The 20003-nt window shown below is 46.6% G+C and overlaps 2 protein-coding genes across 8 annotated transcripts in view; both read right to left on the reverse strand.

Moving 5' to 3' along the window:
- Positions 1 to 6590, reverse strand: part of DNAAF11 (dynein axonemal assembly factor 11) — a 54288-nt gene extending 47698 nt beyond the window's left edge. Inside the window, exon 1 of the mRNA XM_039527588.1 lies at positions 6387 to 6590. Within this exon, the coding sequence (XP_039383522.1) occupies positions 6387 to 6396 (10 nt within the window). The 5' untranslated portion in view covers positions 6397 to 6590. The remainder of the gene's footprint in view (positions 1 to 6386) is intronic.
- A 5212-nt stretch (positions 6591 to 11802) lies between these two features.
- TMEM71 (transmembrane protein 71) overlaps positions 11803 to 20003 on the reverse strand; it is a 28671-nt gene continuing 20470 nt past the window's right edge. For 4 of the 7 annotated variants that reach the window (XM_039525953.1, XM_039525952.1, XM_039525954.1 and 1 more), the window contains 2 exons: positions 16368 to 16390; positions 11803 to 15037 (listed from right to left, as the gene is read on the reverse strand). In XM_039525953.1, the coding sequence (XP_039381887.1) occupies positions 14875 to 15037; positions 16368 to 16390 (186 nt within the window). In that variant the 3' untranslated portion in view covers positions 11803 to 14874. Of the gene's footprint in view, positions 15038 to 16367; positions 16391 to 17826; positions 19604 to 20003 lie in introns of those variants that run through there. The other 3 variants (XM_039525958.1, XM_039525955.1, XM_039525957.1) reach the window with 2 other exon arrangements.

The raw sequence follows: 20003 nt of genomic DNA on the forward strand, positions 1-20003 counted from the left end.
AAATTTTTTCTTTGTCCTTAATAAACAGACATTCAACACAAACACCAATTATAATACCTACCACTACAAAAGTAGCAAGAGACATGATGCCTCAGCACATTCAGCCATGATAGCTATCACTGTGTGAATGAAATTGACATTATTTTTGACACAAGAAATTATGAAGTTGGCGGTCTTCCCTGGGGTCAAAATTTGATCCTGCCATAAACTGGTACAAGTCTCATTGTCTTCAATATAGGTCAGACTGTTGGCTGATTTGTGCAGCAGTGCAAAGGAGGAAGGGCGTATTGTATGTTTGCTCTGAACTCTCAGTCTTCGCTGACCAAGGACAGCAACTGTGAGTGGGGTGCAGTGGAGGGAGAGGGGAGTGGCAGGTTAAAGGAACATTTGTATGTCAGACTTTCACCCTGCAAGGTGAGAAACTGAGGGTTACACATCCCTACAATGGCTCACCCCTCTCTATTGCATCAAACATAAGCTACTTGATTTCACTTTCAAGACCCACCATGGCCTCCACCCACCCTACCAATCATCTCTCATTCACTATTGAGATGTCAGTCTCCATCACCCACTTGTTACATTTTCAAACAAGCACCTTTGTGTTTTCTACTATGCTACCTCTTACACTTGGGAGGAGCTCCCCATAAACATCTGCAAAGTTAACTCATTATCCTCCTTCAAATCCCTCTTTAAAACTCTCTTTCCCCCTGATTCCTTAAAAAAACTGGATAAAGATTAGTCTACTGGTGTGCTGAGACCACTGCCTATCATGCTGACCAATAGAATCTCGTTGTTTCCTTGTACTCCCCCGACTGTCTGTATCCATCTATTGTTTCTTGTTTTAAACAGATTATGAACTCTTTGTGGGCAGGGACTCTTTTTATTCTGTGTTTGTACAGCACCTAGCACAATGGGCTTTTGGTTCATGACTGGGATTCCTAGAAAGTACTGTAATACAAATAAATAATAATTAATAACACAGAGGAGGTCAAAACTGGAGAAGACTGAGTGGGGCAGCAGGTAGACATGAGATAGGATAGACCAAACAAATTGAGATTTGAATACTTGTAGGGTAATTTTGAATTGGGTTTGGACATGGCTAGAAAACCAATGAAGATGACAGAAGAGGAGGGCAATATGAGTCCAATTCTTATAGTAAGAGTGAAATGCTGGCTGTAGCATACAGCAGTGGTTCTCAATGTTTTTTCATTAGTGGACCTCTAAAAAAATTTCAAATGGAGGTTGGGACCCCTTTGGAAATCTTAGACATACTGTCTGCAGACCACAGGCTGAAATCTACTGTTCTATGGTAATGACAACTTTTCACAGTCCCCTTAGAGCAGCAGTTCTCAAACTGTGGGGCAGGACCCCAAAGTGGGTCAGGATCCCATTTTAATGGGGTCACCAGAGCTGGCTTAGACTTGCTGGGACTGAAGCTGAAGCCTGAGTCCACCGCCCGGGGCCGAAGCTGAAGCCCAAGGACTTCAGCCATGGGCGTCAGGGCTCAGGTTATAGGCCCCCTGCCTTGGGCTGAAGCCTGGGGGCTTTGGCTTCCCCCCTGCAGGGTGGTGGGGCTCGGGCTTTTCCTCCCCCCAACCAGGGTGGTGGGACTCGGGCAGGCTCAGGCTTTGGTACCCCCTCCTGGGGTCATGTAGTAATTTTTGTTGTCAGAAGGGGATCACAATGCAATGAAGTTTGAGAACCCCTGCCTTAGACATAGTCTGCAGACCAGTAGGGGTCTGCAGACACAGGTTGAGAACCACTGGCATACAGGATACCCTGAAGATTAAAGAGTATGCATTTGGAAAAAACAAGGAAAGGTAATATTGTAATAGCCAAGATCAGAAGATTATGGCACAGATAAAGATACCGGCAGAGGTATGGTCAAATTAAGAAAGGGGAAAGAGATAAATCCTCTTCTAGAAATAAAAAGCAAAAAAAGATTGGTACCAAGAGAGGTGAATGCTGGAGATATAGAGCCTGATTCTCCACTGCCTTGTACATTTTATAGTTACTCTTAACCTGGTAGCATTTTACTCTCACTGCACAAGCGTACGTGACTACACAAGTGCAAGGCAATGGAGAATTGGGCTTACCGGCTTCCTGATCTTGCTTGGAGAGACTGATGTCAAAAATCACCCTCAAATCAAAAAGAGAGAGACCTATGTCCAGAGGCAATTAGTTCATTAACTTCCCAGAAAAAAGCAGTGTCAGTATTGTGAAAAAGTTGAAAGTCAACTGAAACCAGTAAAAGCAGTGATCGGAAACATTTTCCTCTGAACTTTAATAATGTCAGAGAGATTGGAAACTGGATGGTAGTTAGGAAGTGAGAGTTTTAGTCTGAAAATGGTGACACCAGACAAAGATCCATTGGAGCTAGTGAGTGACGATGTCAACTGGTGACAACAGGTGACAATTTATCCTCTAGGTGGTTAGGAGTGGGATTCCCGTAATGAGATGCTTTCATTCATAGAGGAGAAGACATCAGGGAGAGCTGTGAAGAAGCTGAAAGAAATCGAAGCATGTGTTGGGCTGCAGATAAATCAAAAGACAATGATAAGCCTGGACTTAAGGCAGCAGTAAACTTTTCTAACATTATTTTAAGACTGAAAATACCACAGGTTCAGAAGATGAAGCCATACTACTTCACACAGCAATGTCTTCCCTCAGCATGCATCTGCCAACTTCACACAGAGATGTTGATTTCCAAAGCACTAGTTTAGCCCAGCAGGGGACTGGCAGCATAACAGCAGTGGCAATATACAATTAAAATAGATTAAGAGAAAGTGGAAAATCATAGAGTAAGGGAAAGCCATGAAGTCTAGAATCTCCCAGTGTTCCTGTTCCTAATTGGTCTATATCAAGTTACTCGGGGTGGGGGGGTGATTCTGTCGGACTGCACGGCTGCAGAAAATGTCCCCGCAGAATTCCCGTGGTTCCCTGCAGAAAACGGCAGGGAAGCAAAGGGAAGCCGTGGGAGGGGGAGAGGGTGAACATGTGCGCAGTTTGTGTGTGGAGGGGGGAGGATTGCCCTTCAGACAGAGGCAAAGAATGGGGGGGGCACATGGGATTACGTGCCACTGCCACCGCCCCTATTTCTGCAAACGCAGAGCTGCCCAGCTGAAGGAGAATGTGTCTAGGGCTCCGCTGACTCTGCAGCTGAACGCAGCCTCTTGGGTCCTAGTGACAGTTATGCTCCCTTCTGTGTGGTGGGAGCCTTCCTATTTTCTGTGCAACAGTGAGTGCCCGTGGTGGGGCTGAGTAATGTGGGTGGGGGAAATGAGAGAAGGGGGGACAAGGGGGTGGGGGGAAGAAAGGGGGTGAATAGGGCAGGGGAAAGGGAATGTGGGAGTGAGGGGAGGAGGATGGAGAAGAAAAGGGGATAGGGGAATCCCAGAGGGAAGCAGGAGCCCGGCATGCGGCATCGCCTTGGCAGCAGTTGGGACTCCGCTGTTAAGCAGGCCCATCGAACGCTCACCCTGACAAGCCCTGCCCCCCTACACCTGGACCCCTTCAACAAGCTCCCCACACCCAGACCCCCACCCCACTGAGCCCAACCAGGTGCACCTGGACCCCCACCCCATCAAGCGACACACCCCCCACTGAGCCCCACATCCAGACCCCCCCGCTGAGCACAACCACCATCACCTTGATCCCCTGCAGAGTCCCCTTGCCCCTGTACCTGGAACCCCCCAACAAGCCCTTGTGCATTCAGATCTCCCACTAAGTCACCTGCACCCAGATTGCCCCACACCTGGATCCCCCCACACTGAGCCCCTCCACACTTGAATCCTGCTGGGCTGAGCCTGCCCAGCCACACCAGGTGCACTTGGCACAGAGGGGCAGGGCACAGGGGTGTTTCTGGGGCAGGCCCAGCCCTTGCACTGTGTCAGGTCAGGTGCAGCCTCACTGACGAGTCCCTGTACTGGGGGAAGTAGGGGATTCAGGGTGATCTCTCACCTCAAAGCAGTCAGTGGCCTGTGCTCCACACTGGAACCGCATTTATTTATTGAAAAATAAAAATTGCAGAATTTTAAAATATTGTGTTCATAATTTTTAGCACTGAATTTTAATTTTTTTGGTGCAGAATTCTCTCAGGAGTAATCAACTGTACCACCTTTCGGAGTGCACCATTTTACCTCTCAAAAATTATGATCTCATAACAGAGTCACTTTTAATGTCAGTCACTTTGAATGCTATTAAATACATGGACTGGAACGTATTTCAGGTTCTTTCCAGGAATTAATGATGATAGTTTACTTTCCCTACTTTTATTTAAGATTTTAAATTATGATGTAGTGGTGTCTATTTTTGGTTTGGAAGAAGAAAAAGATGTTTATAAAGTCAGTGTGATATCTTTAGGCCACACCATGTACATTCTCCCCTACCCTGAAGTTCTTCCATTAGCAAATGTCCTTGTGGAGACACTTTGATTTTCTGAAACTGACCATGTTTGCTGAACAATAGGGAGAAAAATAGCTAAAAAGGTAAACACTGCTCCCTCCATCCACAGTGCACAATTATGTTTGCAAGTAGGATTCCCCAGGCTCTAGGGAAGCCTGCGGATGTGTAGTAGCTGAGGATGAGGAGGACGGGAGGGGAGAAGCTGGGAACGAAGGGAAGGAAAGCTTGGGCATGGGCATAGGCAGCAGGTTACATATGTTTCCGTTGCTCAAGCACCAGGAATATTCAGGGTTGGAGGCCCTACTCCAGCAATATTTGGAGCTGGGTCTCTCCCCCAGCCCTGCCTGGATCGGGCCCCAGCCCCTGCGGGTTTCCCCCACCGCCACGCTGCATCCCTGCCTGACAGAAAGCAGCGCGGCACCTCTCCCCTGCCTGCTTCTGCTGCCTAGAGCGGCTCCCGGCAGAACTGCTGTATGCTGCCCCAGGGAAAGAGATGGGGCAGCCGGTGGGCGGTGGCTGGGGATGGGGGGAGGGGAAAGAGATGGGGCAGCCGATGGGTGGTGGCTGTGGATGGGGAGAGGGGAGGAGAGATGGGGCAGCCGGTGGGCAGTGGCTGGGGAGGGGAGGGAGATGGGGCAGCCGATGGGCGGTGGCTGGGGTGGGGAGTGAGGGGAGATGGGGCAGCCGACGGGCGGTGGCTGGGGTGGGGAGTGAGGGGAGATGGGGCAGCGGCTGGGGAGGGGGAGGGGAGATGCGGCAGCCGGTGGGCGGTGGCTGGGGTGGGGGGAGAGGAGATGGGGAGCCGGTGGGCGGTGGCTGGGATGGGGAGGGGAGGAGATGGGGAGCCAGTGGGCAGTGGTTGGGGATGGAGGGAAGGAGATGGGGAGCCGGTGGGCGGTGGCTGGGATGGGGGAAGGGAGGGAAGATGGGGAACCAATGGGTAGTGGCTGGGGATGGGAGATGGGAGCCGGTGGGCGGTGGCTGGGGAGAGGAGATGGGGAGCCGGTGGGCGGTGGCTGGGATGGGGAGGAGGGAGATGGGGAGCCGATGGGCGGTGGCTGGGATGGGGAGGGGAGGAGATGGGGCAGCCGGTGGGCGGTGGCTGGGGTGGGGGAGTGAGGGAGATGGGGCAGCGGCTGGGGGCAGCCGGTGGCTGGGGATGGGAAGGGAGGGGGAGATGGGGAGCCGGTGGGCGGTGGCTGGGATGGGGAGAGGAGATGGGGCAGCCGATGGGTGGTGGCTGGGGAGGGAGATGGGGAGCCGGTGGGCGGTGGCTGGGGAGGAGATGGGGAGCCGGTGGGCGGTGGCTGGGATGGGGAGGGGAGGAGATGGGGAGCCGGTGGGCGGTGGCTGGGATGGGGAGGAGGGAGATGGGGAGCCGGTGGGCGGTGGCTGGGGAGGAGATGGGGAGCCGGTGGGTGGTGGCTGGGATGGGGAGAGAAGGGAGATGGGGAGCCGGTGGGTGGTGGCTGGGATGGGGAGGAGGAGGAGATGGGGAGCCAGTGGGCGGTGGCTGGGATGGGGAGGGAAGATGGGGAGCCGGTGGGTGGTGGCAGATGGGAACCGGTGGGTGGTGGCTGGGGAGGGAGATGGGGGAGCCGGTGGGCGGTGGCTGGGATGGGTGGTGGCTGGGGAGGGAGATGGGGGAGCCGGTGGGCGGTGGCTGGGGATGGGGGGGCGGAGATGGGGGCGCCGGTGGGCGGTGGCTGGGATGGGGAGGGGAGAGATGGGGCAGCCGACGGTGGTGGCTGGGGATGGGGAGGAGGGGAGATGGGAGCCGGTGGGTGGTGGCTGGGGATGGGGAGCCGGTGGGCGGTGGCGAGAGGAGATGGGAGCCGGTGGGTGGTGGCTGGGGAGGAGATGGGGAGCCGGTGGGTGGTGGCTGGGGTGGAGTTCAGGGGGCGGGGAGGGATAAGGGCGGCTGGGCAGGTTCCGGCCCCGCTCCCAGTCAGCGGCGCGGCGCGGCGCAGGGGGACACTCACTCCGCACCATGGCCCGACTCGCAAGGCCGCTTCACGGCCCCCGCGCCGCTCCCGCCGCCATTACCGGACGCCGCCCGGCGCAGCTATGGCAACGGGGTCGGGCGGGCCTCGGAGCGGGGCGGGCGCCGCTCTGTGTCCCTCCCCTCGCGGGTTGGCTGCGGGGGATCTCAGGGGATTTGAACCTCTTCACCCCGCCCCGCCCCCGGGCTGCCCGTACCCGGGGTAGAGCCCCGGCGCGAACCTCCCACGGGCCCTGCTCGGGATGCGGGGGGCGGGTCCTGTCTCCTCTGCACGGGGAGGCTCGAACAGCACCGGCCTCAATAAACCCCTCCGGCTCCGGGACCCAGGCGCCAGCTCTCAGCGCCCCTGCCCAGTGCACCCAGCCTGTGCTCCCTGGAGAGTCTCCCGCTTAGGCAGCTGGGAGGGGTGTGGGGGGGGATTATGCTTTTATTTTCTTTCTAAAATCATTAAGGGAAATTATTCCAAAATCCAGGGTCTGCACCACACCTCACCTCAGGCAGGACCGTCAGATGTCATACATCACCAAAGGATCACGCCACGCCTGACCTCTGAGTCCTCGACCCCAAAGGACACGTACACACCACCTTCAAAACATGAGCCTGGGAGCTCAAACTCATAACTCTGAGATGCTAAAAATCATGGACTGCATAGGGACACTGGTTTTATGTCTCTTTACCATAGTCTGTAACCCACTAGCCCGCCTTTGACCTATGACTGCAGTAATGTTAATAGCCCACTTTATTTTGAATGGTGCCGTGCAAATATATTACCACCTATGCTTAACACTCTGTTCCACCTTGTATTTCCCTGTGACACTGTGAGTACCTTGCCCAGATCTGAAGAAGAGCTCTGTGTAGTTTCAAAGCATCTCTCTGTCTCTTCCACCAACTGAAGTTGGTCTAATAAAGGATGTTGTCTGGCCCACCTTTGCTATCATGCATCTTGAGTGACAGTCAAGCTTTTAACGACCACATCTCACATCTCAGGAAAAATCTCATTAATTGGAGACAAACCAATCCCACCCCATACCCTTTGGTCTAAAGGAAGGGGCTGTGAGATAGGGCCCAGGAGACTGTAAATTCAAGTTTTTTCTCATTGGTGTTTATTTTTCTATGCAGATGACAACACTTACAATCAAGCAGGGCCTCACCCTGCTACCCAGAAGGCAAGCCACTATCATTTCACCATTTTGGAAAGACAGGAAGTAAAAGATTGCATAAGGTCACTTCAAGAAGTACTGGGACTAGGACCATGGTCTCAAATGACAATGCCAAAAGTTATCCACTTAGCCACATTACCTTTAAGAAGTGCCTAACTCTATGGATCTATGTAACCCTCAATGTGACCCAAGAGTGGCTTGCTAAGGATATCACACTGTTAGGCAAGGATGCTGTGTAGCCTTAAAACCTCAACTCAGAAGCAGGTAGGGCAAGGGTCCCCGTCCAGAGACCAGTGACAGTGGAGAGCAGAGACATGGTTGGGCACTCCTGGAATGGACCACGGAGGGCGTAATACAGGTGTAGTTACCCTGAAATCATGACAACCACTATTCTACCCACTAGACCACACACTGCTCTTAGAGCCAGGAATCCTGATATGCAACATTGCTCTGTGACCCACTGACAAATTGGGTCATATGTCCTCTCTCAGAAATTGGTCCACACACAAAATAACATCCTAATTCTGCAACTATCCTGGTAAAGGTCTGTGCTGTACATTTGAATGCTCTGGGTTCACACCTTACTAACCACTCATATGGGGGAAAATAGCATGTATTCATGTAATTGAAGGTTGCATCCTTTTTTATCTGTACAAGGGTGTAGTAATAAGGTTGCCTGGGTAACCATAATTCTGGCATTTGCTGTCTTCTGAGTTCTTTATTTTGCAACTTTAAAGTTTTTTATTTAGATATATTTTAAAAGTACAAAAAAACTATATATAAATATAGTACACCTCAGGTTTTTTGAGGCCCCTGGAATAATTGTAATTGTTGAAATGATTTTAAATGGCAAAATCTTGTGTTCAGTAGTGGATTTGGATGTTGCATTAATATTTATTTTATTGTATCTTTATTGTTTGTGTTTTGATTCAGGAAAGTTGTCCTTTTTAAGAACATGGTGGGGCAATTAATTGTAGAGTGCGTTTATAGAAGACTGAGAACAGGGGGTGGAGATTTTGCTTGTGTGTACAGAGAGTAGAAAACACTGCCTGTGTCATTTCCAAAAATATCAGAACTTTTGATTTAATAAATGTATCTTTCAAGAAAGCACACATTTTTGAAGCACACATTAGCATTTACTTGGGGACAGGATACCGCAAGATATTGCTAAAGAGGTACAGAGCCTTTCACCAGTTTGAATCTAGTCCAACTCACTAGGTAGTAAAAATAGTTGCCATCTAATGGATGTTTGGTGGCCCCTAAATGAGATGTTTATAGGTCTCAGTTTCAGCTCCTATTCTGTACTTATACTGCACTCATCACCATACTATCTGACTCTCTACATTGCAAAATAATCACCAACCTTTGTATTATTGGCAAATTCACCACAGAAGCCAAGATCTTTATCAACTGTAGAGACTGAACTGCCCGTTTCTTGAGACATGCTGGCAGAGCAGTGTATGTGGGAAACCCGCCCTATTGCTGCCTTGTAAACTGAGGATTTCTGGGTGGCCAGATCAACACCTTCCACTAGCAACAAATCCACACAGCTTTTGTAAATTGCAGTAAAATTATAGGCAAAGTATTTGCAGATATGCACATTCACTCACTAAATCATTTGTATATCATGCCAAACATGGAGCCGCACAAAACTTGGCAGCTATGCAGCTGATTTTACATTTAATTTATATAACCACACAGGTGGATAAGAAAAAAGGGGTCACTGATTTAAATGTTCTATGTTTTTGCACAGCTGATGAGATATAAGGAGGATGGCAGTCAATAGTTTAACTTCCTTGGTTCTCCTTGTCTATCTGGCCCACAACTAATAAAGCCACATAAAGGACAAAAAAAATATAGTTATATGGCACCATCTGGTGGTTCAAGGTGCACTTTACAGAATCATAGAGATAGCAAGAGCCTAGACCATGCCCTGCCTGCGCAAGATTGTTTCCTATACTTTCTTTCTTTCTTTGTCTCCTACTGTTTGTCATACCCACTGGTTGAATTTTGTTTCAAGTTTGATTGTAAGCTCTTTGGGGCAGGGACTCAATGTGTGTCTGTTTGTATGGGACCTAGCACAACAGGGCCTTTTGGTGCTCAGATAATAAATAAATAATACACCTCTACCTCGATATAAGGCTGTCCTTAGGATCCAAAAAATCTTACCATGTTATAGGTGAAACTGTGTTACATTGAACTTGCTTTGATCCACCGGAGTGCACGGCCCCGCACCGCTGGAGCACAGCTTTACCGCATTATATCCAAATTTGTGTTATATCGGGTGGTGTTATATCGTAGAAGCGGTGTACTAATTAATAGGATTTTGTCCAGTCTTGTTTCAGACTCCCAAGCAATAGGGTTCTCTCTCTTCTCTTTGATGGCTCTTCCACGCCAATCAGAAAGAGAAGATTAAGTGCAGCATGTTTCAAATGTTTTTTACTACATTGTGGAAAATGTGAATTTTACACAGAATCTTCTAAATTATCTCACCAGACCAGATCACTGGTTCATCCAGGCCAGTATCCAACTGTCTGCAGGCATTCTACCTGATGCTTCAGAAGAAAGAAAAAGAAAATCCACAACAAATCTGGCTAATTTACAGTGTAGGAAAGGACACATTTCCTTCCTGATTTCCTTGAAGAAGATTTATGCCTAGCTCCAGGGCAGGGCGCCCAACGCCACGCGGCGCAGGCGGGGGCGGGGGGCGGGGGCGTCCGGCGGGCGCTCCGCGCGACTCCCTGGGAGCGTGCCCTGCCTGCCACTGGAGGGTCCACCTCTGCGCTCGGTGGACCTCCCAGGTATGATGCCTGGGCGGATGCTCCACCACACGGGACCAAGACCGGACCAGGCATGGCATGCGAAGGTCCCGAGCCACCTGCTGCCCCTCCTCCCGCACGCCCCCCAAGCAGCGCGCGGCGCGCTGGGGGTCTGAGCGGCCCTGCCTAGAAACATAAGAATTTCTCAGTGCCCATGTTGATGTTCCAGATTAGGCAAAAATGAGATGTCAAATTTTGCTTCTTACGTGGTGAGTGGCTAATTTGTACGAATGAACAGAAGTGCAGGAATTAAATCAACCATGAAGTGAAACTCTGGTCCAGTTGAAGTTAATGGCAAAAATCCCTTTTGACTTCAATGGGGCCAGGATTCCATCTATGGACAATAGTAAGCCTCACACAAATTCTCAGTACAATTATTTCCTGTGGATAGTCTTAGAGCAAGCAAAGTGACATCAAGGCATTCTTCTCCTGCAGGAGGCACTCTGAGTTCAGCTGTCTATGTTTCTCATGATCTTGGTGGACTCTAGGGCTCACTCAGGTACCAGGTGCATATCAGCCTATGAAATGGGAGACGTAACTAGAGACAGAATTTCGCTCGGTTTTGCTTGGCATGCAGAGGACATAAAAGACAGCTTGCCTATGGAGTTCCAGAGGACATGCTGTGAGAGTGAGAGACAGTAACAAAGATGGTGGGACAGATGCCCTGACATTATTTCACACCACAGGATAATTCAGTCACCAGGATCAATACAGAGGGAATAAGGGTCGGAAACTTCTGAGAGAGAGATGCATCTTCAAGGTAAGTGAAATTACAGACTTTTCCCCCCTCAAAGTTTCCTACTGTTACCCCACTGGTGCAACTCTCCTGGTGGGAGTGCTTGTGTAGACAGGACTCTGGCATTTTTACCACTGTGTCATCTAACCCTGCTCAGAGCAAGCCTAGACAGCACAGTGGGGAAAATGCTGCCAGTGGCTAGAACCTTATTTAGATAGTAAATCCTTCAGCATAGGGACTTTCTGTTGCCTATGTATATGTAGAGTGCCTAGCACAACAGGGCCCTGATTTTGGTTGGGGCTCTTAGACATTAGTGTAATATAATAATATAGCTTAATGTAATTTGTAAAATGAATATTGTATATATTCCTGCAATGTTTGTTCAGATATTTGTCTTTTCATACACAGGCAGTTTCATTATTTACGTAAATCCCTTTTGTTGCTTATTATTTTGTTACACCCTAAAATGTGCTAGAACCTGCACACAAGACTTAGAACAACATAATCCTTGCTCCTAAAATCTAGATGTCAGACATGACACAACAAGCAGCATGACAAACAGTAGAAAGCAGATGGGGTTATACAGCGATATGGTCACGGTTGCTCATGACAGCCGTATACTAACTGAATAAATTCACTATATCATTTTAATATATTAAAAGTTTATTTGTTAAAACAAATGATACAATGCAACATAAAGTGTCTGCTGCAGCATGACAAAATAAGCTTTATACCATTAATGTTACTCTTCATTAGAAATATTTTGAATATACCGTATATTGGGTTCCATTATGAGACTGTTCATCTGAGTAAGAACTGCAAGATCGAGCCCTATAGCATCTGATGTGGCTCTGCAATTCTCAGTTGCAGAAAAACTATGGGTCAGAACCTTAGGTGGTGGCCATCTGCTGGCTTATGCCAATTTATGATATGCACCTCTGTCTTTTCATCAACTCTCTATAAGACTTTTAATTACTATTTAACATTTCTATTGTGGTAGCTCCTAAAGGCCTCAACCAAATTAGGCTCCCTTGGGCTAGCTGCTGTCCAAACACAGAATGAATAACATTCCCTGCCCCAGAAAGCTTACAGTCTAAACAACAAGATATAACAAGCACACTGAGGTGACAAATGTGTGCAATTCTTAGCAAGATTCTTTATTAATACCCTCACAACTAATAACTGTTCTCGATTTACATTCTAATATATAAGCATATTATAAAATAAAGGTATAGGACAAGTGAAGGGCCAGATCCCATAGAACCGGGCCCAAAGTCTGTACCTATTTGATGTACTGGTACCCTTTTTTACCACACCCTTCAGTTCTGAGGGCTACTGTTATTGTTAGTACAGTTCCAAGGGTGTATAGGGTGCTCCACAGATGGATAATGATGGATGTGTCCCTGCTCCAAACAGCTTACAATCTAAGGGCTCCTCCAAACACTGCTGGGCATAATGCTTGCTACTGTTGAGAACCCAGCCTCCTCACTAGAATAAGCAATATGTCTGGTATCAAGCGTTTGCAGGATTGGGCATGAAATTTGATTTTACACAGTAAGGAATGACCAAACAAAAGATCACGGCACGGTGAACAAGGATTATAATAGCAAAAGGTGATAAATTTATTGTTACATGTGCATCTTGAAAATTCCTCAATGGATTTGTATTTTAATTAATTTAGTACATTAAAATTGAACAAGAGCTCAATTACTGAAAGTAGAGACTTTAGATTACAGTAGCCCTCTCATAGTACACAAATGTCACACTAACTAGCAGTCAACAAGTGTTTGTACTTCACTAGAAATACTGTTTAAAATACCCTGAGCCTGATTCTCCTATTAATAGAAGCTGCAGATGCTCAGCACTTCAAAAGTCAATCTACTTTTACTTAGGAGCCTAAATATGGATTTAGGCACCCATGTTACAAAATGTTGGCTTTACTCTTTCATCAGCCTTGATTAACTGTGACCCAGTGTTTCATTCCAGCAAGGCAATAAGAAGTTTGGTTCTATTTTCATGAATTCCTAGGAATTATTTAAAAAATAGAGAATTTTCTCCTCATTGAGATCAAGAGTACATTTAAAAGAGGGCCCATTATAACTAGCATAGCATAAGTAACAAAATATGTATAAATACCACACAAGTAATCTGTCACTCTAGAGTTAAAGTGAATAAAGAAGCTGAATTATGTAATAGTCATAGAATTATTCAAGCTTATCATCTGTATTACAAGAAAAATATGGAGTTGTGTGGAGCCTCTCAATTTTTTATTATTTACTATAATTGTATTTATTATTATTATTAATAATAATAATATTATGTGAAGCAATTTTCCTTTACTTCAGGATTCTCTGCCTGAAGTACACCCTGGTGTCTTTATTTAAACTACAAATACTGGACTGTTAGTTTCTCACCTGGTCTATTTTTATCAGGGAAATATTTAACACACTCAGCAACAGTATTTTAATATCCAAAATAGATAACATGGCTGTTTTCCCTGCTTGAGCTTTTGGTACTGAAATACAACCAGGATGATATTTACCCCTTGAAAGGTTGGCATGTTCATTTTAAATAATTGCCACTATGCTTTCCTTCATTTCCCCACATCTCCAGGGATTCATTCTCACAAACACAAGTGTATCCTGTTTGAGGATGGCCATAAAGGTGAATAACTATAAAAATACAGGCAGATGAACTGTGATTTATAATTTCCTTTTTTCCTTCATCAGAACCTTCAATTTTTTTAAATTAATTTTTACAAAAGTTTACAGATACTTCTATTATGCCTGCCAGCCTGTTCGCATCCCACCTGTGGAGTTGGCCTTTCCACAGGCAGCATTACCAGTCAGATTTAGCAACTGTGGTTTCACTGGTGCCAGTTTTAGCACAATGGGGGATAAGCAGACCAAAAGCAGCGATGGCAGAAAGATTTTGTAGACAATACTACGCGATCACATTTTCATCATTTTATAGCACAGGGAGATGAAATTTTACACTGTGTTAGCTAAACTGGCATACTTGGTAGGTATAACAAATTAGTTATGAGATAGCGTAGTCACAGAACAGTGATCACTGGTCACTCGAGGGGATTAATGTTTAGCATTGTCTCTTAAATCCAATATCAGAAAAATAAGGTTCAATGCTTTGAAAATAAAGGTCATGGACTCTTTATTTGTTAAGTTAACCATATGATTCTGGCATCTCCAGCTGCTCTTCCAACCCTCCGACTCCTGACTTTTCTGAAGGCAGCACTTCTGGTCTCTAACAGGAAGCACTATTCTGGCACAATTAATTTCCATTCTCTCTTTTCTTGTGTTTCTAACACTCATTTTTCTGTCTTCAAAATCACTGGGAAAGAACCCAGAATAGAAATAAAGGCCAAACGGCTGTGGCAGGGATGAGACAATGAAGGCCTTGAAGAGTTTTAAGTACATTGTCCAATTCACCACTATCCAGAACCATTCTCAGCTTTTAACCAGTTTGACAACAGGTTATTTCAAGACTGTAATGCATGTTCTATGGCCAGAGCAGCAACATTAGTGAAAACGGATTAGACATCAACAAAAGATGGATTTGTAGGGCTTGCTAGACATTTTGTTCCACTATCTTAGTCTCCAAGGCCCCAAATCCTGCAAGTTACAAAGCTTGGGTGACCCCTGTGCCTATGTAGAGCCCCGCTGGCATCACGGGGTTCCATGTGGGCACAGGGGTCTGCCTGCATGGTTCTGCTTGCAGGATTGGGTGCAAAAAAGACTAGTGTAAAGCCTGGCTTCCTAGCAAACTGTGAAAGGATCCAAGTACAGTCCAAATAAAATGCTTTTGTGTTATTGGGAGAAAGAACTTTGAAAATTCTGATAGTTTCTCACAAGCAAAAGAAAAATGGCTCCAGATAAGTGATCTGTACGTGCTGGCAAACCTAGATTTGGTGAGGAAAGAAGAGTGAAATTTGTTAATTAAATACTGAAAATTACATTGTCTGCTTTTATGTGTTTATGAAAAGCAAGGACAATGTTTATAGGACAATGTTTGCAATCTAATTTCCAACAAGGGATGCTGTAAACCAATTGGCACACTTGATGACGGGGATGCAAATTTTTCTTCCTAGCCTTGAGGAAGCCTGAAAGAATGGTCAAAACTTTTCTGTGAAATTCTCAGATGCTTCTATCTCAGGATGTATGTCCTTTTTATATATGTTATCTCATGGGTTCTCCAAGTGGGATCTGCAAGTATGCAGCCGCAGTTCAGTTCTTCAACTGAGCACAACAAGGAAGCCTAAAACAGGGCTGTTACCCCCAGGTGCTGAGGGAACATAGATCAGACCACAGCGCCACTCTTCCTCCTGCTCCTCACTAGACAAATGGGAGGAGGAGGTTCTAGAGGGTATTTTGATATTAGCACCACCCCTTCTGTGTCTCTTTCCACTGCGGAGCAAGAGGGCCGCACTGGAAGGGCCAGTTTGTCTCCCCTTAGCCTGGGGAAACTGGTTTCAGGATCCTGGATCTATAATGAGCTAAGCATTAGGAGTGCTGCAAAACTGGGATTTGGAAATAAGACATAGGATTGGGAATGGGACTGGAAGGGAGAGAAGTTAGAGGGGAAAAGAATCTCAAAGGGCTTTGTAAGATATTAGGGCCCAAATCTTCAGCTGGTATAAATTAGTGTAACTCTTTTCATACACTGGAGCCATACTAATGTGTACAGCAGCTCAGGGACCTGGCCCTGCATCTCTTGAAATGCAACCACCTCTGGGCTGAGACACAGCTTGTTTAACAGTCCAAACTATTCAGTAGTTAGGGCAGAAAATGAGGAATACTTTATCCAAATGAAACCAGAAAGGAGGTTTAGATGGAATTAGTTATACTGAAATCTGATGAGGATACTAGGGCTAACACCCATTTCTGGTGAAAAGCTCCATGGGATCTTTTCAGCACAAATGGACAATACTGTAGTTGTACAGCTCATCCTACAGACAGGACAGCACCCTCAGCAGCATATTAACACAATGCAAACTTAGAGTCAGGACTGCAACCTATTGAATCCCCCAAACCTCTTCCTAAGCACCTCTTTTTTCTTGAAGGTCTTCCATTCCAGTAGTGAGCAAGTCTAACCAGGATTAGCTCATAAAATCTGACAAAGTCACAGCTGAGCTGGTGAGTCTGCAGACTTCATTATCTGAATGAATGGTTCACTCTTCTCTGGAATATTATTTTTTCTTACCCTACAATCCTTTATAGCGTTTTACTTACCGATTCAGTCTTCCAATTATTTCCTGCAAGAAAATGTCAAAATTAATGTGTACATTTTTGTATGTCCTGATTCCAACAGTTCTTATAGAGTTTAAGGCCAACAGGGACCACTAGACAATCTAGTCTGGACTCCTGCATATCACGGGCCACTAAATTTCATCCAGATATTCCTATATTGAGCCCAGTGACTTTAGGTAGACCAAAGCATTTCATTTCTCAGGAGACTAAATTGTTGTGTGCCAGTCAGAGAGCAAGACAGAGTGAAGTGCTACCAATAGCCGAGGCCTATGCAATGGCAGAAAATTAATTGGGTGAGATATCCCCAGATGATCCTAGCAGACAATCCACACTCCATGTAAGAGGAAGATGAAAACCCCCCTGATATGCCTGAAAATCTAACATGGGGGGAAATTCTTTCTGAAACCCATATCCAGTTACCAGTTTTACCCTAAGCATATGAGCAAGACTAACCAATCAGGCATCTAAGAAAAGAAATTTCTCTGTACTACCTCAGAATACCTGTCACCCCTGTCTAGTGTCCCCTCTCCAGCTGTCACCAATCTCTGATGCTTCAGAGAAAGGTGAACCCGCCCCCGAATACATCTGGCCAATTGTGCACTGACGGAAAAATTTCTCCCTGAACCCTACAAGTGTGTACCTGAAGCCCTGAAGCATGAGCTTAGATGATAATCATCATTTTAATGCAGAGGTACAAGTGTTTTGGTCATGTTGAGGGCAATTCAGAGCTTCTTCTTCTCCCCATAGTCCATGAAGGAAGGGACTAGGGACCGAATGGCTGGGCAGCAGTTCTGCAGAAAAGGACCTAGGGGTTACGGTGAACGAAAAGCTGAATATGAGTCAACAGTGTGCCCTTGTTGCCAAGAAGGCTAATGGCATTTTGGGTTGTATAAGTAGGGGCATTTCCAGCAGATCGAGGGATGTGATCATTCCCCTCTATTCAGCACTGGTGAGGCCTCATTTGGAGTACTGTGTCCAGTTTTGGGCCCCACACTACAAGAAGGATGTGGATAAATTGGAGAGAGTCCAGCGGAGGGCAACAAAAATGATTAGGGAGCTGGAGCACATGACTTACGAGGAGAGGCTGAGGGAACTGGGATTGTTTAGTCTGCAGAAGAGAAGAATGAGGAGGGATTTGATAGCTGCTTTCAACTACCTGAAAGGGGGTTCCAAAGAGGATGGATCTAGACTGTTCTCAGTGGTAGAAGATGACAGAACAAGGAGTATTGGTCTCAAGTTGCAGAGGGGGAGGTTTAGGTTGGACATTAGGAAAAACTTTTTCACTAGTAGGGTGGTGAAGCACTGGAATGGGTTACCTAGGGAGGTGGTGGAATCTCCTTCCTTAGAGGTTTTTAAGGTCAGGCTTGACAAAGCCCTGGCTGGGATGATTTAGTTGGGTTTGGTCCTGCTTTGAGCAGGGGGTTGGACTAGATGACCTCCTGAGGTCCCTTCCAACCCTGAGATTCTATGATTCTATGATTCTATGGAATTAACATGGGGATTCGCAGTGCCTTGTGCCAACCGATATACAAAGACAGCCCGTTTCTGCCACCTTTAATTATGTTCCTTTCTCATACAAATAGCATCATTTTACTCCACAGAACTACTTGTGTGAGTAAGGTACTCTTCAATATGAGTTAGGGCAGAAGAAGACATCTAATCTTCTAATTGTATGTAGCAAACTGAAAAGTCTCATCAGAGGCCACTTGTGGTTTAAAATTATTTTCTTTCTTTGTAGTACACCGTTGTTCATGACCTCGTCACAGCAGAAGAAAAATTAGTAAAATTTCAATCTAGTTTAAGGCTCTGCTTCTCCTCTCATTTACATAGTATAATGAGTAACATATCTACCAACTAAGAAACAGTAGATCATACATGTGCATAAATTGACATAAATTGAATCAGGCCTTGATTACACTACTATCCCTAATTACATGCTTTGGTGTAGCTACATGAATGCAAACTCTAGTGTAGACAAGCAAAGACACTATTTGTACCAATGGTGATGACCCTGGTGTTTCAAACAGGTAAAACCACTGTGTAAATGGTGGCTTTGCTTGCCTGCTGCTACACTGTTGGCTGTAGTTGGAGCAAATACCCAGTCTAGATATTGCTGATGATGCAGGAGCCCTTAGTCCACTGGGTGAGGAGCTGCAATGCATTCCCTATACTTTTGAGGCCCACACGCAACCAAAGGAGAGGAACCACAAGCCCCATTGCCAATTGCTCTAATTCTACCTCCCAGTTCATTGCTCTGCCCTCACACAGAGACCTCCAAAGAATTAATCAGCCCTCTCACAGTCCCACCATCAGTCATGCCCTCCAAACATGCCTCCTTCAGATTCTGCTGCAGCTCCCAATCCCATTCCTCTCCTTGAGGTTGGGTTTCCCTTCTTCCTTCAGCTGCTCTGCTTCCTCATTCTTCTTCTGGTGCTGGATGAAGTCCAGGAGGGGCTGGACAGACAGTCTCTCACTCCCAGGAGAGAGGAAGCCCAGAGGGAATCTCTTTAGTGCCCTTCTCCATCCCAATCTCATCCTAGGGAGGGGCACAGTGCTGGGTGCCAGAGAGGCCTGGCTGCAGAGCTAGTTGGGGAGGAGACAGACTACAGGCTTCAAAAGCGCTTCCAGCCCTTTAAAAGAGGGAGCAGAAGGAGCTTTGCCTGCTTCTTGTGCAGAGGAAGGAGGAAGCCTATTAGCATGTGGGTAGCCCCAAATACCTTCTTTTCCTAAGGTGGTGGGGAACAGGGAAGCACAGCCAATCAAACAGACAGCCTTGTAGGCAGGTCTGAAAGCCTGAAGTCTCTGGGGAAAACCCATACAGGTAGCAACCTGACTTCGGTGGAGTTACACCAGTGTCAAACTGACAGAAGAATCAGGAGAACCCTAAGGGCCCGATACTGCCAACCTTACTCATGATTACTAGTAACTTGCTCTGTGAATAGTGCCAGTGGATTTATTGGGATTTTCTACTTACTTATTGTGAGGAAAAATGATATAATCTGTCCCTACCTGTATAAAGTGTGCACAAATTACCATTCTTAAGAAAATCTTGGCCTCTCACAATATCAACATCTACAATTTCAACACTGATCTCCAATCTTCATACTCCCTTTCCACTGCTCTGCTTCCAACATACTGATCTGTGATTCCAAAAGATAAAACTTCTGCCTGGCTTCTCCTGTTCCCTTAGGTTACACTGCACTCTTGAAAGCCGGCCCCTGGTTGAGAAAAAGAAATATTGCCCTTTTGATCTCCCCTCTTGCCACACATTGAAATCCAGAGGCTCCCAAATACGTTTAGCCTCAGCAGCACCAATAAATAGTCTTAACAAATTAAGAACAGACTTCTGCTGTGTGGAAGGTCAGTGGAATTACCTTTTGTAAAGTCCTGCATGTGTAGAAGTGATTGCAGGATTGGGGCCTATGTCTGAGCTGGTCTCATATCACTCAGGACTTTATTACACATTAACCTTTCCACTTATGGTACTGAGAAGCAGGCCCACCGACAGGGATGGCAAAGGGGGCAATTGCCATGGGGCTCGGGCGATTTAAAAGGGCCCAGGGCCTCTGGCTGCCATGGTAGTGGTGGCCAGGAGCCCCGGGCACTTTTACATCGCCC

Source organism: Mauremys reevesii, linkage group 2 (genome assembly GCF_016161935.1).
Source record: "Mauremys reevesii isolate NIE-2019 linkage group 2, ASM1616193v1, whole genome shotgun sequence".
In the NCBI taxonomy this organism is placed as follows: Eukaryota; Metazoa; Chordata; order Testudines; family Geoemydidae; genus Mauremys; species Mauremys reevesii.